The following is a 25,407-nucleotide window of genomic DNA, read 5'->3' as shown; positions in this document are numbered from 1 at the left end:
GCCCACTGCTGCTCGTCATTGGCCAGAATTAGCATGTTGTCAGAAAAATACGTGCACCGTGATTGGCTGCAGAGATTTTTTTCTCTCCCCCTGTGGGCTTCAGTGTAAAATTTTTAATTTTTTGTTTATCATGTTCCAATGCCTTCTCTAACGTATTGGCCCAGTTGATTTTGTTAAAATACACTATAATAATAATAATGATGATGATAAAAAGTTACCCCAAATCGTACAATTTCCTTTCATTCCTTCATTTTATGAACCGCGTATCTTCACAAAGGTAACGGTTGGGGTGCTGGAGGCTGCCTCAGACACAAGGCAGGGAAAAACCGTAATTGGTGGCCAGCCAATCGCAGGGCACGAAGAGACAGACAATCAGTCACGATCACACTCATAGATATGAGAAAAACACATTGCCGGGCCCCCCCTTATGTATATTCATTCATATTATTTTGTAATATTCTAGTTTAGTGCTGACAATCTTTTAACGCATTTTCCCTGTCTTTTGTGTGTCTTCCCTCTGTGTGGCGATCTAAAAGTATTCATAATATTATTATTATTACTTTTATTAGTAGTATGATTATCATATTATTGTTGTTGTCATTATCATTATTATCATCATCATCATCATCACCACCACCATCATCATCATTATTATTGTTATCATCATCATTGTTGCTATTTTTGTTATTATTATGATAATGATGATGATGATGATGATGATGAAGAAGAAGTAGAAGAAGAAGAAGAAGAATACAATTATTATTATTATAATTATTAATATTATTATCATTAATAACCTTATTGTTAATATCATCATTATTATTAGAATTATTTAATTTTCTCGAATTTACATGAGTGTCTCATATGGACTAACGGTGGACAGTGGCCATGTCTGTCCAAACTCGCCCTACCGCCCACTGAGAAGGGAGTCCCTAGTATGCAACCAACAAACCAACCTAGCTTGTGTGAGTAGAGAGAGAGAGAGAGAGCGAGGGGGAGTGAGTGAGAGAGCGAGAGAGGGGGAGAGAGTGGTCCATGGAGTGACGTCACCTATCCCATGGCGTCACATTGACGTAGCACATACCAAGCGCTCTAGTGGAGGCTGAGCCCACATAAATGCACTATTAGACTTTCTTCCCTCAGACGGCGCGCATAAACAAAGTGCACACTTTGAAAGTGGCGCTCACAAGCGAACGGACGCACAAACTCCTTCTTTCACTCGGGTTTTTGCTTTTTTATTTTTATTTCTCTCTCTCCAAAACACATAGACTACGTTTGGCACAACGATTAAAAAAAAGGAAACGATCAACTTTAGACGCGTTTTTAACTCACGCTGTCCATCATTTTTGTTCATATTTTCGACTTTTTGCTGATTGATTTTGGATGGGGAAAGGATATTTGATCCGACCTTGTCATTACAAGTAAAGACGGAACCGCCACAGCAAAGCAGTAAGTAAAAATGATGAGAGAAGAGATTGTTAGAATTTATGTCACACAGTCAGAGGGGAAAATTAAAATATAGGATATATTTTGTCATATAAATATGATAAATCAAGATCTCTTATGTGACAAGCTTCAGTCTGGGCTTTTTCACTGGAGATCCTCTTTGGTTGTCATGGGAATGAGATGCCTCACAGTGGAAGACTTTGAGAAAAATACTTAACAATACTAAAAGCTGGATTTCTTTTTTTTATTTGTTTACGTTTTTTAAAAAAAGTTTTTTGTAATCAGCTTTTTAAGTCTACATAAACGTCTCAAAAGACCTGGAAACAAATAGAAACTATAATGAATGGTCTTGATTTTAAATTCTTTATTTGAAAAGTTTACTCAAAGTAGTGTATAAAAACCTGGCAATACCTTGTTATAATGTATATGTGTTTTGTGAGGTACTTTAATAGCGTTCCGGGGGTACACCGATGCTCCCAGTGCGTGTTTTGTGGCTTTGAGCGACTCTCTTGGTTACCGGTGCGAGTCCAAGAACCTTAATACCTCTTCACAAACTCAAGTGACTCTTTATCTTTGATCTAATCCCACAGAAATGATATAATATTTCCGCATTAAGTCGAAAATTACACGAGTCTAACTGTAAAGTCGTTTATTTTCACCCACAACTTTCGAGCGTGTTTTTATTCAGAGTAAGAGCATTGTTTTTAATACTTCTAGATTTCAATGTTCCTAAACATGAACCACGTGTCTAATAAAAGTTGAATAGATCATTTTAGTACGCTATTTAAGTTAAATCAACCTTTATGAGATGTATTAATTTAGAAAAAAAGTTATTTAGATTGAAGGGCTGCCTCGTGAAATTCCACAAAAAAAGATTAATACATGTCTTTCATTATTACTAAAAATTCAAAATACCCAATTCGGGGTTTTAATGGTATCATGGGCATAACTAGTATGATATTTATTAGTGATACAGTTCAAATATGAGGACATCAAGGCTAAATTTCGAGGATCCAGAGAACAGGAAAGGGGCGTGTATGACGGAAGGGGGGCGCTCTAAACCTTGGTAATCTCCCGGTGGCAGTGGCAGAAAGACGGCCAGAGGCGCACGAGGCACCTGGGTCTCTTTTCTGGTCCTTCTCGGTCATCTTCCACTTCTTCTGCATGCATCCGTGGGTGGGTTGCTTTCGTCTGGTTATGCAGTTTAGAAGACCCCCCAACCGACTAAGTCTGGGGTGATCAGAAAGAAGAAGCTGCTTCATAAACAAAGTGCTCCTGTCTTGGTTGGTGAAGGTCTTTCTCCTTGTTCACCTTTAAGGCGTTAAAATTTAAGTTTGCGTGCATTTACTAGATGAGATGAACACTTTTTATTGGTGGGATTTTGATAGAAGATAGTGTAGTAAATCGGAATGATGTTTGCTCTTAATTTGGGTGTCATGCATAAGTGGTATGATTTTTGTGTTTTCTTAATGCATGGAAGTAGAATTGTACATATGTGGGTTTTTATTAATAAGAATTTTAAAAAAGTTGCATTGTCTTTTTTCCATATGAAGAATAAATATAAAGTTTCATTGTGGTTGTGTTTTAAGATATTTTCTTCATCTATCCTCCAGGCACAGGTTCGGAAAAGGGCCCCCAGACGAGTGCTCAGTCCCGGCTTCGGGAGCAGATACCCAGCCGGAGTCAAGCCACCTCACACGCCCGGATACCCAGCAACATTCAGCGCGAAGCTCTCACACCAGGTACAACCGCTCAAAAATCCTCCTTTCTATATCTTTCTTACTTTCTCTCTTCCTCTCCTTCCTCTTTCGTGCTTTTTTCTTTTGTTTAATTCTAAAAAAAATGGCTGGTGTTACAATATATACGCGTATTTACTACATTTGATATGTTGCTTGTGTAAATGTAAGCTGTAGGTGTGTGTGTGTGTGAGTGTGTGTTTGCGGAAAGTGTACTGATTTAGGATATGTATACATGCCATACATACCATCATTCACGTGAAAGCAAATTATATACAGTAAGTGTGTAATATAATTTATGACCATAGCTTTTTCTTCACCCATTTACTTTGCTTCATAATTCTATTTGGAACAATGAACTCTCAGTTATCTTCCTGACAATCACTGACAGAGAGCGTGTCTGCTTTTGTGTTTTGCTGCAATTCAACTACAAACAACATCCATCAAAAATATCCCCAAATGTTTTTTTTATTTTATTTTTTGGTAAAAAAAAATGTGTTGATGTGTACATCCTCCATGTTTTCATTTATTAGATCTATGGCATTCTGACAATGAGCAGGCGCACTCAGTTATTGGAACAGCTGCAGTTTGTCCAGTTGAAATGTGCACCTCGAGGTTAGAAACTGTCGCCCTTTACTTCGTTCCTGCGCAACTTTTGTATGTTTGTTTCTGCTTGGGTTGTCTGTCCTCTTGCTTGCAAATACACACACACACACACACACACACTTTTCTAAGGTGTGCTTTTGCGCTACAAAAACCTATCCTTACAGTGAGGCTCCGTATTGAAGGCCAAACCAGAATGAAGTCGTTTTACTGGTTCACTCCTCGTGAGATGCTGGTGAATGTTTTTGGCAGGACTTAGTGTACACAGCTTTATGTTGACATTTTTAACATCACGCACAGCAGCAGGAATGTGTTAGCTGTCTTTGCATATACACTGACAGGCGCACACGCGTGTAGTTAAGTCACAACTGAGTGATTGGCGCTCCTTCCCCGAGGCTATCGATGCAGTTTAAATTCAGAGAGCATGCTTTTGTTTGTTGATACCGCCTTAATTCTTTCATCTCATCTTGAGCTCATAAAGCGATGTGACACAACAGGTGCGACACAGACACACACCCTCTCACACAATCCACCCGAGGCTCGACCTGCTGATGCGAAAGCCACAGTTCACCACCATTGGACTCTTTCTATTTTGTGTCTTGTATTTTGAGCAAAAAGAAAAATCCTTGCATAGTGGTTTACCTGAATGGTGTTAGATTTTTTTGTGAATTTTCAGGTATAAAGGTACGGCTATAATAGTTGAACACATGCCAGGGAGGAAGCTAAAGTGAAAAAAATACATTGTTGTCATCATTTAACATTCAGTCACTGTATAGGCATGTTTTATGTAACTAGTTCTTAACCTAAAACTGTAGATCGCAGTTTGCTTTAATTTCAGTTTTGCCTTTTCAGTATTGTTGATTTAGCTGTATTATATTTAGCAACTAGGGAAGAGAATTGAATACATTGCTAATTTAATGTTCACTTCCAGACATTTTATGCCACTTTTATGACAGGTGATTCTTGAAAATGTTTGCTGAATTTGAAAAATGTACAAAGTTTATTGTGTGTCTATATTGGCTAGGCCACAATATAACATTGGGAGTATTATTATTGCAAAGAAATGGAGGGAAACAAAAAAATGACTTCACCTGTCTGCTAAAATTAGCAAACGTTCTAAATTAGTTCATGACTGTGTGTGTGTGTGTGTGTGTGTGTGTGTGTGTGTGTGTGTGTGTGTGTGTGTGTGTGCATGTGCGCAAAGGGGTGTGTGAGTGTGTGTGCGGTTCGTATTTGTGTTTTCCAAGACTTGGCAGGAAGGCTGCCCTTGAGAAATAATGTCATTGTTTTAAAAAAAGACTCCGAATGTTGTTCTTCATTGGGCGTATACACTTTTCATATTCAAACTTAATACTTTTTTGTGCCTTGTAATATACCCGTGACCTTTAAATGGCCTTTAAAAACCCCTGATCCAAATATCTGGAAGTGCTTGGAAGTATCTGTGAGTGCTGTACCCACACACAGGCTGATATGTCCCGTATTTGACTGGACAAACATGACATGGTCTATTACGGCTCACAGTGCACATGAGGGTGTCGGTGCTAGAGTGGTTGTGTTGACAGTTTCACGCTTGTATACACACACATCCACACACGCACGCACACACGTGGAGGGCTATGACGTGAAGGCTTTTGATAGAGGATATACACCAAACACACAAAACATCTGTGGCCGTCTCCAGATCAAATTAGAAGGAAGTCATAGCGACTTGCATCTGCTGAATTTAGCTGTGCGTGCATGTCTGTGTCTCTGCAAGCATTTAGCACCACTATGGGGTTCAATCATTAATTCTCTTTTTCTCCTTTGGCATCTGACTGACCTTCAGTATGTACTGACGTCACCAGAATTGTTCAGCTTTTTCATTAAACTGTTTAATTTTTGACACCCAATTATAAGGAAGCCATATCTATCCTATGGAGATGGGATCACTTATACATGGTCCAGTTATTTGAATATATTCTATATTAAAAGAAGTTTTTTAAGCTCTAAAATTCATTTATTACGTTTCAACACCACTTATCCTGGTCAGGGTCGCAGGGTGCTGGAGCCTAGCCTATCTGACTTTGGCCAAAAGGTGGGTCATGACCTTAAATGGCCGCCAATCAGTTGTAGGGCACACACAGAAACAGACAACTGTTTACACTCACAACCACACCGATCCTACGCCGCCAAGTCAGGTGAATGAACCGATAAACCATGATTTTGCTACCCCTCAACACATTTTCAAATACCTATCAATCCTACTTTTTAAATCATTCTCTCCCTTTCTATTTCCTTAAGTTATTTCACTCTTTCTTTGGTGTGCGGTAAATCCATGCAGTCTACCCGTCGGATTCATTCTCACACAGTTCTATATATTAAAGGCAATCAGCCCTTTTATAAATATTACTCCACATTGAAATTTACCATAGAACTGACACATTCAATCAAAAAAAAAATACACATTGCATATTCAGACATGAAATACCCACAATGTAATGCACATTAAAGAGGTCCAACTTGAAATTCCAACTTGCCTTCCTACTGTGTACTCGAAAAGCAATTCCAAACAATGAGAAGCATAACTTTCAAACCAAAACTGTGCAGCATTTCCGACAACTGAACGAGCTGCGGCTTTTTTTTAATTAATCCCATTGTATGCATGTACGTCTCACGCCTCTTGGCGCCACTGTGCTGTGCTGCGTCAATTCTTGTTTAAGTGCTGATCTTCACTTCAAACAAGTCATTAACTAGTTGTCACATCTTCCTCCCAGACTAATACCAAGCCCAATTTTTTTCACGACAGCCTTGTTACAATAGCGTGTTTCAGTTTATGAGTGATATCTTTTAACTTTTCTTTAATTTCCTCATCAGACATGCCCTGCGTCCAGGCTCAGTACGGGCCCACCCCCCCAGGCTCGGCCTACTCCGGCCAGTCCTTCGGCTACCAGGGCGACAGCTACGGCTCTGATCTCATGACCTCCGATTACACCAAGCTAGACCTTGGCGGAGGCGAGATCTCGGCCGCGGCCGCCACCACCTCGCTGCCCAGCTTCAACGTGTTCGTAGAGGGGGGCTACGAGCCCAAGTCATCCTGCCTCTACCAGATGCCCTCGCACAGGCCGTCCATTAAGAAAGAGGAGGACAGCTACCCGACTGCTCCTCAACTGGAGGCCTTGTCTTCTTCTGCCATGTACTTTAAACAGTCTCCCCCCTCTACCCCGACCACGCCGTCCTTGCCCCCACAACCCGGCACCTCTTTCCTCTGGGAGGACCACTCCCTGGTCCCTCCGTCGCACTCCCACTCCATGGGTTCCAACCTGGATGCAGGTTCCCTCAAATCGCCCCGCTTTCCGCACTTCTACCAGCACTCGCCACCCCACAGCGGCGGCAGCGTGGGGGGCTACGAGAGTCTAGGAGGAGGCCTGGTCCGCACGTCATCCTCCTCTTCCTCTTCGTCCTCCTCCATCTCTCACGCTCACGGTCCGCCACTAGAGCAGCAACCTATGTACCAGCTGCACCGCGGGGCCGGTGGCGCCAGCCTGGCGTTCCGCTCCCTGGCTCTCGGCCCTTGCGGACCCTTGCTAGGGGAGAGCTTGCCCTCACCCCCGCCGCGTGGCCCCCAGGGAGAGGGTACCTGCGCCGTATGTGGGGACAACGCAGCCTGCCAGCACTACGGCGTCCGGACGTGCGAGGGCTGTAAAGGCTTCTTCAAGGTAAGAAAAGACAAGAAATGTACATGGCACTTTTACACGTATTAGCACAGATTCAGAAGCAATGGAGTGAACTCCAAAGATGCTTTGAGATATGAGTTCAGGTCAGAACTAGATATCTTACAATGATTTGATCAGGATTGAGCACAGTGACATCAAAATCGACAAAACATTAGTCAATATCCTCATCTTTCAGATATGACAGTTTGTTAAAAATATTTTTGGGGTATTTTTGGGGAAAATCTTTCTTTGGATTTTATTATTGTTTGACCTGAAGTGTACCTTGAAAAAGATTGTGTACAATATGTGCATAATATCCACGACCCTTGTGAGAATAAGTGGTTTGGAAATGGAATGAATGAATGAATGAATGTACTTAATATTGTATAAAAAACATTTATGGCCACTAAATTGAAATTAATCCTGAGAGACTTTGTAATCTATAAATACCATATCAATATCCAAAGATGCAATATCATATTGTAGCATCCATTTAAACACATGGAAATGTAATTAATTTATTCAACCTGCCAAAACATATCTCTTTAATGGAGTTAAGAGGTAATGCAACCATGGAGTATATGTTTTGATTTTTTTTTGCTCCCAAATCAAAAGCAAAAAAAAAAACGCCTAGGATTGACTCATATCTCAAAAAAAATCCCAGATTTGGTCCCTCATATCTCAAAGCACCATTGTCATTGGGCCTCGACCTCAAAGGTCAGAGCACACACTCCCGTTTTACTCCCGTTTTGAATAACAATACTAAATCAATCCTTGTTATCTTGTCAAAGTGTAATACAAGCGTGACCAAATAGGTCCTCAGGGGCCTTTGTAGGTCTGGTTTTTATTTCAACCAATTCGGGACAGTTAACCGATCAGGTTTCTGCTAAAACCAGCTGCACCTGACTGCAATCACCTGATTGGTTCAGTGCCAGACTGGTAAAAAGGTGAAGGCCTGCACCATTTGGTGTGTTCAAAGTGAACATTCCACGTAAAAATATGACGATATCTGGACAAACAAACTACAACGTGTAGTTCATTGAAAGTGATTTTCTTGCTTTTGACTTGAGTCGCTCCAGCCTTGAGCCCAACTCTAAATTGTCGAAGGAATCATTATGAAAGCACAGAACACCCACAGGGGTCGTAACTCCCGGCAACCAAGTGGCCAAAGAGTGTGCTTGGCTTGTGTCAGTACGAGGTTTTGTGTGTGTTTGTGTATGTGTGTGTGTCTGTGTGTATGTGAAAGATTAATGTGAGAAAGCACGCTCTCTCTAAGACAACCAAGAAAAAAATCCCCCCTTCCTCTGCCTTGATCTACAGGCACTCTAAGTAGAATACACTCTTGTCTTTTTTGCACTATAAAGCACATTTAAAATCCTTAAAAAAAAAAAAATTGACAGTAAAATACAAGCTCCCTTATGTAGGAATTCTTGTAATGCTTAATGACCTCGAATATTAAACTGATCCAGTCAAGTGCTTAAGACAAACATTTATCATTCATCAAACCCAAAGATAAAATAATAAACCCAAAGTTCCAAGAAATAACTATTGCGTCATATAATCAGGTGTGCTTTTGCTCTGAAAATAAAGTATTTCATTGTTGGTGCACCATCCAGTTTGATTTATAGTCTGAAAAACACAGTAAGTGTATTTTAGAAAGACACTCTCCTTTATTCAGTAACATTCCCATCTTTGTTTATCTTGAATCAGCGAGCGCAAATTAGATGCATGCTTCTGATGTGACTCACTTTGTAGATAGAGTATAACACATTATCCCACAGACCATATGACCACAAACACATGCGCATATACTGACATATACTTTCAATGCGCTTGTTGTACACCATGAAAAGGCAGTTTATAGTCAGACTTATTTTTAACTCCTCTAGAGCAGGGTTAATCCTAATTATATTTGCTATATCATTGTATAATATGTTTTAATGAAGAAATTAACAGAATGTTATACACCTAATTTAAAAATTAAAATTAATTCCCGACTATTTGAGCCGTTGACAACAACAGCTGTCCATTTTATTGAGAATGGGAGAACTGGCTGTAAATTCTCATTTTTTCAATACTGTTACACCGGCAAACACAATAATTAACATTTAAACAATACTATAATGTAATTAATAAGTTAATAAAAAGAGGTGAACTCTCTTAATTTTGTATACTCTGAAAGAATACTTAGTAAATATACTGTTATTTGGCTATTCTATTTGGGATATAAAAAATAGAAGGTTGAACAGCTTTATGTGTAAATGAATTGCAATTTATTCAAAATACATGTAATATAATACACACATAACATAATGATTATTTTCTATTTTTCACATGTTGTTTGTCAACAGTATGAGGAAAATGGCAAGAAAGAGGGTGCCAACGCATGTCTAATTGAATTATGCCCCCGGTTGGTGTAAATGATTATCATTCTTTTCAATTAATTTCACCATTTTTATTTTATTTACTAATTAATGAAGGCAGTGTCTGGTTGTGGCAAAGCCAGGGGCTGTCTGTCTGTAGCCGTATTGCCTATCAAGCCTCATTTCCTCCCATGCACACTTATTGCAGAAGCAACCCAACACATTTGTGCATTTATGCACTTGTTTTTGCACGCGTACTCTATTAGAGCAATGGTTTTATTGTCCCCTAAAAATAGATTACCATTCCATTATAGCAGAAGCATTATTAGCATGTTAAATTTCTCGTGGTTCATTAGCACAATTGGAAACACATTTTTACTGGGAATTAATTTGAACTCACAAACCAATTGGTTTATTTTTTTTATTTTTTACCATATCTGAATAATGTGGTAAACCTGTTGCTTATCTCGACTTTTGAAACAAACCTCATTTTTAAGATGTGTAGATTAGATTCAATAAATTTATTCATTCCGTATTCGGGAAATTTCATTGCTATAGTAGCAAGAAGGTGAGAATGCAGACATTTTAGTCATAAATAAATAGGTAATAAATAAAATAATAAATTAATAAATATATACATACATATATATATATACATACATATATACATATACACATACATCCATATATACATATACACATACATCCATATATACATATACACATACATATATATAAATATACATGTACATATATAAATATACATATATACATATACATATACATATACATATACATATACATATACATATACATATACATACATATACATATACATATACATATACATATACATATACATATACATATACATATACATATACATATACATATACATATACATATACATATATATAAATATACATATACATACATATATATAAATATACATATGCATACATAAAGATAGATGTACATATATACATACGGTTGGTGTTAACATTCAACCATTTCTTTTGTTAAAAGGAAGCAAAGTCCCTTTTTTCAAGCGCACACAGTTTTATCGACTAAAATCAAGTCAACATCAGTGCTGCCAAGAAGAAATCCCCCCTCACTTATGTGCTTTCCATACTGGAAACAATCAGATCAGTTCATAAAAGCATACACATTTAATGCTGTGAATCTGTCGTGCAGCAACTTGCACTTGACGTACACAAAGTGTGGAGAGCAGCGCTCTGATTGCCCCTGATTAAGAAGCGGGATGGCAGGCGGGGAGGAAAGTCCCTGAAGGCTTTTAATTTAAACCACAGTTATTAGCACATGTTACATGTCAAGAATCTGCCTCTGCGTGCATCCATGCTACTCCTAAAGCACCCACAGCATGTGTACTCCTCATTCATTAATATAGTCCTTTTAACTCATCCAGTTCATGTTTTACATGCCTTTTATCTCATTTTTTTCTATCGTTGATTCAGAAAAAATACTCTCGAAATGGATGAAGCCCAACAATGTCAAGTGATTTTCATGTAGACTAGTGTCGTTCGTGGCCTTGACATCTTTATTAGAGTATATACTACAAAAAAAACATAGACATGATGACACTACTTTAATATTGTGGCCTACTTGACCCAAAATATGATGTCCACATTGTATGTAGATGTGAGTTATTCATATATTAAGCTAAGTATTTTTCAAATGACGGAGAATAAGTCACTTACTCTACACAAACTACAATAGGGAAAGAGAAAATAATGTAATCATTGAAATTCTATTAGTAGGGTTCTTTATGCTCATTTAATCACTGTGCGTGCATGTTTTTGAGGGTTTTTTGAGGCTTCACCTGCATAGTGAGTCTAATGGAGGTCATCAAGGGCACATACGCATTCATTCCTGCTTAAGTTAACAAAGTCACCACAACAAACACACACGCAGAAATCCTACCCCACCCCCCTCCCATACACATCACACATGTATACGTATATGCACACTAACGCACTGGTGTCAAAGTGGTGGCCCGGGGGCCAAATCTGGCCCGCCGCATCATTTGGCGCGGTCCGAGAAAGTAAATCATGAATGCCGACTTTATATTTTAGGATCAAATTCAAATGAAGATTATAGATGTGGATTATATTTCCTGATTTTCCCCTTTTTACATCAATAATTACATTTTTTTTAATCTATTTTTTTCTTTTTGTGTTTTTAGTGTCGAAAAACATTAAGTAAAGTCTAAAAATAAATATGTAAAAATATTTTCAGTTTTTCATTTGAATATTGAACTTAATCAAAAAATATATTTTGAAATGAAAAACAAATGATTAAAATACATTTTCCCTTTCTAAGAAAAAAGCTCAAATAAACAATGTTTTACATCTATTTTTTTAAAAATGGAATATTTAGGGCTTTTGATCCATTTCTTTTAATCCAATTTCCTTTTTTTAAATCACTTATATAGGGATTGAGCCCCTCAAACTGGAGGTCAATGGCACTCCCACTTGGATTACATTTACAACATGTATCACCATGCGTTATCCGGACGGATGCAATGTAAAAAAAAAAGACAAAGACACACTTAGGTGGTCATTGTAAATGCATCGAAGCGTTACCGAGCAGTGGGTAGGATATGAGACATTGGCATGGCGATGATGGGGGACCATGGAAACAACTCCCATATGACATTAACACCCCATTACACGTTAGTCCGCCAGTTGCGCCGCTGCATATGGAATAATTAGTGCGCTATACAACTCAGCCTGTGGGTACGGACAGAGTTGACTCAAGGGGGGTTTCTAATTGGAATATTTGTGTTAATATGCTAAGGAAAAGTAACTCTGCTCCACTGTTGGTTTTACAGTTGGGAAAGGCAAAGACAGATTTTTACCAAGGCTGAAGTCCTCAACAATAGCAAAAAAATTCTTTGATTAAAGTGAAAATAGATTTACAGCTTATGCCTTTATAATCACTCATTAAATTCATTTTGACCGGGAGAGCCTGGCAGTGATCATTTGCATTTTTCAGTCAAAATGGGTTGGATGTGTGCCATTGAAACCAGTCCTCCCAGTTTAGATCATCTGGACATCTATCTTTGTCAATGGCAGGCAATCATTTAATCCGATGAATTTTAAAAAGATGGAAAAAACAACAACTTTAAAAGGGTAATTGGGGGCCATATTAGTATTATTGGTGTATTCAATTTATTTTTTATACACATTTTTATTTCTAATTTGATTGATTTTATTTAAAAAATGCATCAAAATCATGATAGATAATAAATTAGTAAACACGAATAGAAAAAAAAATGATTTCCATGGAAATGTTCAAATCTTTAATTTGAGCTGTTGTTGCTTTCATCTGGTATTTAAAAAATATATATTTGTTTCAATTCTTTGAATTCCTTGCCTTGTTTTCTGTTCACTTGGCCTGTGATGGATGGTTTGGTGGACAGAATGATGGACGTTCAGATGGAAGCGAAGAATGTATTATTAATTTTAAAAATATATATATATATAATTTCTAAATTTATCTCATTTAACTAGTTTAAATTTTCATAGGCGCACTTACATAGGATTTCTTGCATACATACACCTGTAAAAAGCATCATTTTCATAGTACAAAAGACATTGACTATCATTTTGCTGTCCATACGAGAAGCGCGTACCTTTGCCACATGTCCCGTTTCTGGTTTGATTTTAATACGGTCAGTAATAATCGCACGAAGCAGCCGAGGAGAAAAGGGCTCCCTCGGGGCCCATTGAGAGAGGCGTGACCCGCGAGGTCCCCGGGGTGCCACAAGCTGACCCGTGAGCTTCACAAACAATCTGATCACACAGCTTTCTCCTTTCCCGCCGCCTGTCTCACGGGAGACTCCTCAGTACGCCACGTGCACGGCGACCATTGTCAAGTCTGGCGCTAATAAAATTGTCCCCCCGCACCCCACCGGCGAACGCTTGTTGGGAAATTAATTTTATCTAATTATACTGATGTCAGCGTCGCCTTTCAGCACGTAATTAAAAACTGACCTGCGAGCTTCCGTTTTCATTCTCTGCCGGGGAAGGAGGAGGGAGTTGGAATTGAATTTAACATATCAAATATTTGGTGCTTGATTGTGTTTGGAGGCTGATTATCAGAATGTCCGTCTGGTCTTTTTTTTTTTTCTTCTCTAGCGCACCGTGCAGAAGAACGCCAAGTATGTGTGCCTGGCCAGTAAAAACTGTCCTGTGGACAAGAGGAGACGTAATCGTTGCCAGTACTGCCGCTTCCAGAAATGTCTGAGTGTGGGCATGGTCAAGGAAGGTAAGAAGACTCTTAACAAAGCATTTTAAACTCATTGGCAGGCACTGATGACAATAAGCAAAACCAGATCTGCTGTAAAAATCACTCAGCACATACCTGTAATAACTTACTATAGTTTGTGAGTAGAAAAAGTTACTTTTTCTACTCGTAAAAAAAAAAAAATCCTATATGATATTATCATTAAAATCATGAGTTTACTCTCTAAGGCAGATTCATGCTGAAATGCTTCCAGTTAAATGAAATAAAAAAACATAAAAAGAAAGCTGAGGCAAGTGTTGACTTCCATCCATCATTTTTAATGAAGTATCTGTTTCCTGAGATATTTTAGACGGTACAAAAACCAAATATATAACCAGTGTGTTCTGTATTTGTCTCCCGCGGCAGAACAAATTTATAGCGGCTTCATTATTGACTATCAATCCTTTGTAGCCATGTTGACCGCACACACGTAATGACGTATATCAAAGACCAAAAAACAGTACTTCAAAGCAATCTTTTAGAGACACCAATGACTTATGAAGAAAATCTGGTATTTTTAAAGAATAATACTATTATAACTACAGTGTTTCCTCAGTTTGAACTTGGGCCAATTCACTTTTAGAGTTCATCTTAATAGAAAAAAGCAAACCCTGGTTTCCATTAGTTTCAATTTGATTGGTCATAATAGAATAATACAATTTAAAATCATGTATAATTCTCTTTTTTTTATATTCATGACACAAAAACCTGACATTTGCCCAGGGGGGTTGTAGACTTTTAAAATCCCCTCCAGGATAATGAAGTGCTTTTAACAACACTGAGTGAGCAAAATGAAAGACACATACTGACCAACTTCTTTATGGCAGCCAATTAGCTAGGCAAGAAATTACCGTAATCACCTCGGTGCCAAAAGGAGAAATATAATTGAGTGTTGAATATTTACATAGCAATGGGAGCCGACCACTCACTTTAATTTCCCTTCAGAATGTTATTAGCCTTAACCACTGTCACTCAAATAGAATTTTCCAATTTATATTTGGAATAAAATGATCAATAAAACATGCCTAATTTTCAACCTGATGTAAACAACTTTCCACATATACATCGATATCATTTGACGGTTCGCTACAATGTCTTTTTGATCCCATTTTCACCCTTTAACAACTTTTATAAACCGCTACCAACTCCTCAAATAAGTCGCCCCATCTTTATCATACATCAAAACGGGCACCTGTCACTCCAGTCTCAAGTCACACTGCCCCCTACTGGATTGTCACCTCCTATGTGGAACACACCCCCCTTCCCCCTTTTGCACCCGGCGGAAAATGGCGATAACACACTCATCAGCTTGAGGACAGACTTTATGAATGTTGTATAAACAGGGAGGTTTCTCACCCTGACATCGACCCTTTCTGCTCCACAGTGGTGCGCACCGACAGCTTGAAGGGGCGCCGTGGCCGTTTACCCTCCAAACCAAAGAGCCCCTTGCAGACAGAGGTGGCCCCACCCTCACCACCTCTCAGCTTGATCTGTGCTCTGCTCAGGGCTTATTCCCACTGTACCCCCCATGACCTTGACTACAGCCAGGTAGGCCTATAGAGATAGTACAAACATTCTTCCAGGGAGAGACACATTTTTAAATCTTCTCTTGTTTTTCTTCTTGTACCGTCCCACAGTTCAGTACTGCCGATCCTCCCTCCTCCTCCTCGGACGTAGAGCACATCCACCTCTTCTACAGGCTTCTCACCATTTCCATGGAGACCACACGGCGCTGGGCCGACCGGCTTCCGGGTTTCTCCGAGCTCCAGCGGGACGATCAGAACCTGCTCGTAGATTCTGCATTCTTGGAGCTGTTTGTCTTGCGATTGGCCCACAGGTGAGGAACAAATAACGAGAAGAGGGGAGGATCTTTGGGTGGTTTCCCGGGTTGCAAATGTAAAGGAGACCCCCCATCGATAGTACTGAGCAAGACTTGGGGTCAGCAAATTTATTTTATTACTTTCACATGGAAGTTTATACATGCATCTATGCGTTGCGTTTCCCTTTAAATTACAGTTTAAGTTTAGCCCATGCCTAAAGGGTAATTAATTGCTTTACCTCCTACCTGCTTGGCTATGTATTGTAAAGTAGGCAAGTATAATTACTCAATCAGAAAAATATGCAGTTAGTTCCTGTGTGAAAAAAAATCTTTTATAGTATATTAATGTTTCACATTGAGGAGTTTTTTTCCTCCAATTTCTCAATCAGCATAAAAAATTGTGCCAAATTGTGAAAATCATGTCAAATACATGTACAAAAGTAGTTATAATATTTCATATAGAATCTTTCTTAAGCACACCTTTGAAAATTAGAGTAGAAAAAATATAAATATCTGATAAAAGACTAATAGTGACTTTAGTATACAGTATACTATGACTGGGTATTCATCACTTTTTCTACCCCCATTGAGCAAGAATGGTAACCACCTAAAGACCTTTTCTCTACATTATTTGAAATATTTGAGTTATCCACCATTCCCCTGATTCCCAATGTCAAGAAAAAAGCATGATCTTTGACTATTATTGCTTAAGTACAGTACAGCTTCTATCTATGTCCGCTACTGTGCAGAGCGGTCAGCCATATGAAGAGAATTATGAATAGAATTGGTGTCTACGACAGCAGTTACGCCCACAGAGTTCCGCTCATCTGATGTGTGACGCACAAGCTGTGTTTTGTGTGTGTGCGTTCCTTGTATTGACAGGCTCGGATCCTCTGAAATGTGGAAATATTTCAAATGCGGGTTGTATGAGGAAATATTTGAGGGAGAAAATTCATCCTCAATTCAGCTGACTCTCATTAAAACCTGCCCTTAAATTTATGTTCGACTACTCAGTGCTGTTAGGACACTCCCGGGGTCTTCTTGAGTCTCAGCATCGCCCGGGGTTACCGCTCTGCTCTGGCAAGGCATGCGGCTGGTTAAATTTATGGCTGGGAGGGGGCTCGGCCTACAAGCTCATCCTATTGTTCGGCTGTCGTCTAGGGCCAAAAAACCAACATAGTCAGACACACTTACTCACCCGTGAACACGCACACATTGATGATGTACGGCGTTGTTCTCCAGCACCCTGCGAGGTCCAGGTGCAGGGTGGGTTGAAGATGGGTGGTGGCATCACAGTTCCAGCAGGGAAAGCTCAGGCTGGGACCGTGAATCACTGCAAACTTATGGCCATCTCATTCACACACCTACTACAAGGGCTTTGAATGCGTAACACACGTCACTGTCGAGAGCGCCTAGCCACCGTTGATGCCACGTTGACCTCGTATTGAACTCGTATGTCTTGGTTTTCGCCAAAGTGCGTGTCGGTGTGTGTGTGTGCAAGAGTGTGTATATTCAATGAAATTTACTCCGCTGTCGCGCTGTAAGCACCCCTGTCACCAAACTGTTTCTGGGGTTATGGGTGGGTTGCCGTGGCGATGCCGTCGTCAGGGGTGAGACAAATCCGTGGCAGAAATCCAGTCGTATATTACGCGGATGTGGACTTTGGGTACTTTAGCACACGAGCGTCCTTGGATACTGTACATGCGTCACTTCCCAGCGTTGGTGTAATCTGCTTTAATATGCTACAAATTGGCGATTTTACAGCTTTTTTTTTTAAATAGTGTAATCTTTCATCCCACTTAGCCAATGTTTGACAGAACACATTCCAGATTTTTTTCTTCAGAATGTTTTATTTCAACCAAGTCAGTTGGAGCTTTAATTTGATCGTTGGGGTTACAGTTACTGTTTAAATCATGGGGATTATTGGTTTACAAAAGTAGTAGACAGTACCTAATGTGAAATTCAGATCCTAAATTAACTGTCTAGCTAATTATATTTATATTTTTTTTCTGTAAATTTTAAACCAAAGTATTATTTTTTTAACCTTTTATTCCACAGAATTAAAAGGAAAAATGTCCGTTTTCTCCAGTCAAAATGATAAGTAATCTTGCCAAAGTAACAGTAAATAGAAATCGGGCATCACAGAAAAAAGTGCAAATAATGAAGGTTAATTTGGAATATACATTTTGTTTTTAGATGCCTTACTAAAGCATAGATTAATATTTATTACAAACCACTATAACTGATTAGGATGGGTCTTTCCTACTAGTTTGCATATCGTCGACATAGCATACCTAACAAATTGACATACCAACGTCTCACTACAATTGTCTTCGCCATTTGGACTCACCAAGTCAGTCAGTCTATATTCCACATCAATTAATTTTATATTATTTCTATTCAGCAAGATATTTTCAGCATTCACATGCAATTTCCGCAGAAATTATATGATGCAGTACCTTTTTAAATACATACCATTATAATCAGAGTTGGCCACTTCTTCAGTTGACATTTTTCTGCAGCCAAGTATGAGTTATATAGCATGTGATCTTCTGTAAATCAGAACACTAATACTTATTAATAGTACTTTTGATGAGGTTATTAATTTTGTTGTGGTGGAACTGAAGAGGGCACAGTCAACACAGTTCATAAAAATTGAATAACAACTGTGTACAACGGTATGAATGTGAATGGATGTGCAGGGCATGATGGGAAACCCCCTGACAGTTGATGCCCAAAGCGTATAACAAATGCGTAATACAAAGTTTTACATCTTAAAATGTCATTGGATTTCCAATGAATACAAAACAAACATTTTCTTTCAAGGTTAAATTAAATTTATGCTCACACTGTGTGCAAAAATAATTTAAGTACAAGATTTCCAGCTCCATTTTAAAACTATGCTGTATATAAAATATATGTCTATTCATTCCTATTATTTTATAATATTCTAGTTTAGTGCTGACTGTCTTTTGACACATTTTACCTGTGTTTTTTTCCCTTTGTTTGGGGTCTAAAGAATATTTATGAAGGCTCTTAATAAGAAGGAAGCATGCTGTTTAGTCAAGCTCTCATAAAGAGCCCTTTATTGCTCTCACATGCTTCGTTGTGTGTCGTGAGTAACTGAAGGAAGCCTTTTCATTTCCTCATTAAGACATATTTCCATCGTATAAAGTGGTCGAACAAAGTGCTTTAAAGTCATCCGATTAGGACTCCTTATCCCAACTATTCTTTTCCACATTTCCACAAGACAGTCTCAATCAGCAGCATGTTGATGTTTGTCCAAATTATATGTGACAGTATCTTGTGCCAACTTTTGCCATTGTTGCTTTCTCTGGTGGTCCAATTTAGGTTAATTTAAAGGGGTTATCAGGAGAGACGTTAATGGAAAGAACATGTTGAACAGTAGGCAGCAGGAGAAGGAATATGCACCAAAATTAGATTTAGCTTTCTTTCACAAACATAGAATAGTTGGGTTTTTGCTCAAGACAGTTTTTTTATGAAAACCCCAATGTGAGGGACAGGTGACACTAAAACCTATTGATGGATAAGAAAGTCTTTAAATGGAGCAACTTACTTTTGGGGTTATTTAAAAATTCACATATTGAGTCATTAGGGTCAAATATGTTGGCATGAAAGTTTGGACTACATGACCATGTATATATATTTTTTTAATTAATCATTATTTCTATAATTTGTAGGAATGAACAGAACATTAACTGAAGAAAATGCTAGTAAAACGAAAACAAATACAATTGAAATGACTCTGGTTATGGCCTCCATTAGCCTTTTAGTATTTTATCCATTTTGATATCTTGACACAATCAAAATGCCATTTTGACAAAATACAAAGGACATTTGGACAACACCAGTATGGATTGGGCATCTAGTATCGACAATGGCACAGAAAGATTTAAATGATCGGGAAACTTTTTGACAGAGAGAGCGTTTGGGACTCAGCTCTCTCACCAGCGATTTCCATATTTGACCTCACAGGGCCACATGCACCCATGGAAAGAGCCACATGCGGCTCCCGAACCGTAGGTTCCCTACCTATGCTATCTAAGGTTGAACCGTATTTTGTTTTCTTCTCTCATTTTCCAGGTCAATGCTGTCAGAGGACAAACTGGTGTTCTGTAACGGTTTGGTGCTGCACAGGTTCCAGTGCCTTCGCGGCTTTGGGGAATGGCTGGACTCCATTCGGGACTTCTCTAGCCATCTGCAGACTTTAAACCTGGATGCCTCTGCCTTTGCCTGCCTGGCTGCACTTGTGCTGCTCACAGGTAAAAAAAAAAAACAAGATACAAAATACCTAGAATGACCATGCCACCCATTCAAATATACATTCACAAAGCAAAACATATAGCCGGATTGTTGACTCTCGGCCATCATTTTCAACTTGTCTTTGTAGCTTACGTGTCGGGCTGATTGTATGTGACAGCGATCAGGTGGACACATCCTCAGAAAGACACACAAAAAACACCAACACGGTGTGACACATTTCCACCGTTAACAAGAACCCGATACCCCTGAGCACCTGCCGCACCTGCCTGACACCTGCCGCTCTAATCAATGTGCATGTGTCAAACATGGAGCAGACCGATTGCACGTGCAAAGACAGACTAAAGACAAATGGGAAATGATGTGTTGTCTCAAGGCTTAAATATTTTTGACCCACCAAAATCAATCATTACCCACAATTACCGAAAAAAGTCATTTTTCTCCACAACTGAATAGGTCTTAAAATAATTAGAATATATCATTTTTCCATTTTACTCTATATCGGAAGATGATCAATGAGATTTTTATTTTACAGCAATTTTGACAAACAGTAAATAGTAGCACACATAATCATTACAAACCTTTAAAAAATTATAAATTAGTTAATTAACAAACAGTTTTAATCAAGGATGGCCACGCCAGTTGAAATTCAAATGTAAAATATTTAATATCATTTATATACATATTTATAGATAATATAATACCAGTAAATATATCTAGTTCTCAATAAAATGAAATGAAAATGGACATAAATGTTAAATTATTCATTTGTTTACTAGTGGTGAAAATATGATTTCATGACAATATGATGTCAATATTTTTGGATTCAAATTGATTCAACATACTTTGACCAATTTAATACAACGTTATGTACATATAGCAATAAAGCAATAGAACAAAAGAGCAGTTAAAACTTTGACTTTAAATTTTATTAGTGAAACATTTCAGACATTTCAATGACATCTTTTGTTTTAACAAACAGACCACCAAAATACTACTACCTCCTGCCACTCCCACTTATTGTTAGCAGCTATTGGCTGAGTAAAATTCCATACTTATTGAATCATAGCTAAAACAACCAATCTAATTGTGGCCTATTACTTTGGATCAGTAATGGAGGTCAACTATAATGATCTTTAAAAGTGAGTTCAGCTCATCATAAAGGCTTAATCCAGAATGAAATACCCACAAACCTTTGCTTTTCACCCATTTGTAACCTTTAAACCCTGATGGAAGTACAACTCTAAGCCAATTTACCCCTAAGAACTTCAACTGATTTAATGACAAATACTTATGATGTATTACAGTCAAAATGTCCGATTTTTTCCAGACAATCGGCAGTAGTTTCAAACAAACTTATCGTAGCCCTTTCAAAAAAAATAAATATCGTAGCCCTTTCCCTTACTACAGTCCGCACTCGTCACCGGTCAATCGCACTGCAAATATACAGTGCATAATACGGGCTTCCACCAACGTACTCGACGCTGACTTTATTTACGTCCCACCCCCTCGGCACTCTGCCATCACCTTTACTTCCTCTGTCTAAAGCCCCCAAGTAACACAAGCGCCTCTCTCCGGGGGAGCACTTAACTCTGCGCCTGATCGACCAGCCCACCACGGCGCGCCGCTCCACGCCGGTGTCTCTGCGCTACCTCGGCAAAGCACACCGCCAGAGCAACCGGGCCATCGACCAATTCAGAGTGGCCTGTGCAGAAAGGCTGCTATTGATTAACCCCCAACCCCCAAAGAAACCCACACACACTTCCACCACGGGAGCCGGAGCAAAAGTGTATGCCTGTGTGTGTGTGTAGGTCTAAAAAACGAGACGATGAAAGGGGTGCTGGAGTGACCGGACAAACAAAAGAGCCACATAAACAAACAAGAAATACGCTTCACATAATAGATATCTCAAAGTGGTCTGAGGCACGGCCCCCCCGCAGCGCATGTGTTTGTGTGCCCGAGTGCGTGCGTGCGTGGACACTCTGTGCTCGGCAGAATGAGTTAGTGTCACATTAAGCTCGGTTTGGGTGCCACTGCAGTTGCTATGGGCGCAAGTTTGCGTATGCGCGTGTTTCTAATCTAATTTGCCTGCTCACAGGGCCGAATAATCAGCTAATTGTTGAACACTTTTGTCTTTGTCAATGTCTTGAATTGCAGGGAGCATTTGTGTGCCAGCAAGTGTTTATGTATATATCTATCCTTTTGGTATGTGTGTGTGTGTTGAGTGTATGTGTGTGTGTGTGTGTATGTGGTGGGGGGCTTATTAGGTTAGGCTATGTATTGATCTGTAGTGAGTGAGACAGGTTAAAGCCAGTTAAGAACTTGAGCCATACAGGCTAATGAGGTGCAATTCAATATAAAAGAAGATGTACGAATTGCGCTTTCAGCGGAATGAGCTGATTGGCCTAGCAAGGGGATGGAACATGGCCAGTACATTTTACAGAATCGTTTGCTTTAGGGACTATTTGGAATGGAGAAAGTTGGACAAGTTAGTTGGTAGCTTCTATTGCAATTAAGGATTGACGTGAAATGTGGATGGGTTTATTACAGATGGATCACATGCATTTGTAATGATGGACATTTTATGTTGCTGTGAGAAGAAATGCAGGGAAAGTGTAAATACATCCCGAATCTTTTGATTGGAAGTTTTTTGCATTCAAGTCAGAGGGTTGGACCTCTGTTCCCATGTATTTCCCCCACTGTTGTTGAAATGCACATGAATTTGGGACGGAATTCAATATTATCATGAAGATATGATACTATATGGATTCTTTGGGAAACAATACTATATTTCCCAACAGAACAAAGTTAGCCACAATCCGATTTCAGCCATTGACGGTGATGGACGTCTTTTCCTTTTTACCTGGAAAAACCTTAAAAAAAACATTCAAGCTATCATTTTAAATGATAAAGAGTCAAATATATCTTGAGAATTTTCTTGTACAATGACAGTAATACACTGTTCTATTTTATTTTGACGGCCATAACCAGAGTCTATTTTAATGACTCAATATATTAATCTAGCTCTGGGGTCCTGGGTTGAAATCCAGGTCGGCCCACCTATGTGGAGTTTACATCTTCTCCCCGGGCTTGCATGGGTTTCCTCCGGGTACTCCGGTTTCCCCCCACATTCCAAAAACATGCATGGTGGGCTGATTGGACACACTAAATTGCTCCTAGGTATGGATCTGAGCGTGCATGATTGTCCTTCTCCTTGTGCCCTGTGATTGGCTGGCCACCGATTCAGGTTGTCCCTCGCCTCTGCACCGATGATTCAGAAAATGAGATGAGCGGAAATTAATTTATCAATCTAAATCGGTTCAATCTTACACCCCTAGCGCATGCTAACTCAATTCTACTTGTTCATATTTTCTTCTATTGTCTCCTTTACAGAGCAAGTTCCAGGCCTAAAAGACTCCAAGCGAGTGGAGGAGTTGCAGAACAAAGTGGTTTGTTGCCTCAGAGACCACCTAAGCTGCGGACCCTCTCCAACAGCTACCAAGGCAGCGCCCGCCCTGAGTCGTATTCTGGGTTTAAGGGCAGAACTACGCTCCCAGAGGACTCAGGGTCTTCAGCGGATCTTCTACCTGAAGTTGGAGGACCTGGTGCCACCCCCACCTTTGATTGACAGGTTCCTGGACACTTTGCCTTACTGAACGGCAACGGGTGGAAAGGAAAGCTAAAACAAAAGGTGTCCGGTTCGAGGACAATGACGAACTTACAATGTGGTGACGCCAACGGGACAACCAGACGAGGAGTCCCCTCCGATGGAGCGTCCACTTAAAAGACACTTTTTACCTGTGTAAAAACAAAGAAAGAAGATGAATAAAGACCCTTTGCCACTTCTGATTTTCACATGGAAGCGGAACGAAAAAGACTTTTCTCTCTCAAAAGAAAGGAAAACTGAAAGAAAGTTTGTATTTGTACAACGCAAGTGCAGGGGGACGTACTCCGTCCCAACCAAGCTAGCCAGAGCTCAGTGACACAATGACACGAGACGATATTTCAGTAACAGTTAATGAGTTCTTGATCGATTCCAAGTGCAATTTTTGGGGGGAATTCTCTCTCGTGGCGTGAAGAAGTATCGCTTAAGGAACAGTTTAATTCCAAACTCTAAATTATTCGAATGCAAAAAGCTGTGTGTGTGATATTGTCAATAGAGCGAAGAAAGTAGGAAAGAAATCCGGCTTTAGAGGAGAAACTGCACTAATGATTGATGACTGCTCACTCAGACTTGAATTGCTCATTTTTTTCGTTTATTTTACTACGCTTGGATGGAAATGATATCAAGCAGCAATGGGCTTTTAAAGCACTGGCGGGCCCGCAGAGGGCAAGAAGCATCGACACACACCCGGCCTCTTATCCCACTCGGAGGAGAGAAGAAGGGTGCTCGACAAATAGTTCCACGGGAGAAACATTCCGCAGTCCTTTTTTTTTTATTTCTCTCGTGGCCGTGTGAGCGCGTGCAAGACAATGGTTGGATAGCGTCTTAATGTGTGTACGTATGTGTGTGTGTGTGTCAGAGAAGCCAGCATCTTATGCATGGAGTGTTTTTAAGATGTTAAAAACCAGCTGGCTTTGTGTGTGTGTGTGTTTGTGTGTCTGGCCCCACACCCTCACACCCACGGACGGCAGCAGTGATATTAGGAGGAAAAAGTGCAAATTCTATAGATATATAAATATATAAATATACAAAAACTAATATTTTGAAGTGTTTTTAGCTTTTTTCAAATATTGTGGTACGACTTGTGCATTGTTTTCAAAGAAGAGAAACAAAAAAGAGAAAAAAAATCCTTTTTTGAAAATGTCCTTTGCTTTGATTTTCATGTTCATTTTTCTTTCTTTCTCCTTGGTTCACTGGATTTTCTGTTCAGCACTTTGAAATCATAAACTAATTCTGATTATTCCGTGTCCTGTCTTTATTATTATTATTATTTTCCATCCGTCCTATCTTTATAACCCAGTGACATCCATTCCCGATCACATGGCACACATTAGAAAATTACAATTGGCAGACACATTCAAAAGAGACAAAAAGAAGGTTTTTTTTCTGTTTAAGGATTGAGCACATCATTCATGAATTCCAGAGCTGCAGTCAGGTTTTGCCAACTAGCCACACATACACTCTAAATGTAGTTCATTACTATTTCAAAACAAAA

At 39.2% G+C, this 25,407-nt stretch overlaps 1 protein-coding gene across 2 annotated transcripts; it reads left to right on the top strand.

The window, feature by feature from the left end:
• Positions 1-1,124: 1,124 nt before the first annotated feature.
• On the top strand, positions 1,125-25,152 carry nr4a3 (nuclear receptor subfamily 4, group A, member 3). Of its 2 annotated transcripts, XM_077720833.1 has the most exons (9): positions 1,125-1,449; positions 3,060-3,188; positions 3,716-3,797; positions 6,639-7,480; positions 14,001-14,130; positions 15,533-15,696; positions 15,786-15,985; positions 20,072-20,250; positions 23,642-25,152. In XM_077720833.1, exons 3-9 carry the CDS (start codon positions 3,734-3,736, stop codon positions 23,902-23,904), a joined length of 1,842 nt encoding a protein of 613 aa, XP_077576959.1. In that variant the 5' UTR covers positions 1,125-1,449; positions 3,060-3,188; positions 3,716-3,733; the 3' UTR covers positions 23,905-25,152. The 2 variants fall into 2 exon arrangements, with proteins under 2 accessions (XP_077576959.1, XP_077576960.1); XM_077720834.1 differs by lacking the exon at positions 3,716-3,797.
• Positions 25,153-25,407: the final 255 nt, after the last annotated feature.

Source organism: Stigmatopora nigra, chromosome 7 (assembly GCF_051989575.1).
Source record: "Stigmatopora nigra isolate UIUO_SnigA chromosome 7, RoL_Snig_1.1, whole genome shotgun sequence".
Taxonomy (NCBI): domain Eukaryota; kingdom Metazoa; phylum Chordata; class Actinopteri; order Syngnathiformes; family Syngnathidae; genus Stigmatopora; species Stigmatopora nigra.
Note: the sequence above shows the minus strand (reverse complement) of the source record. Positions and strands in the feature narration are given on the sequence as shown.

Excerpts from the sequence above, each read along its gene's own strand:
- nr4a3 (XM_077720833.1), top strand. The coding sequence starts at position 3,734 with ATGAGCAGGCGCACTCAGTTATTGGAACAGCTGCAGTTTGTCCAGTTG. Across the intron at positions 7,481-14,000 it reads GCTGTAAAGGCTTCTTCAAG|CGCACCGTGCAGAAGAACGC; the intron begins GTAAGAAAAGAC and ends TTTCTTCTCTAG. Across the intron at positions 15,986-20,071 it reads GTCTTGCGATTGGCCCACAG|GTCAATGCTGTCAGAGGACA; the intron begins GTGAGGAACAAA and ends CTCATTTTCCAG.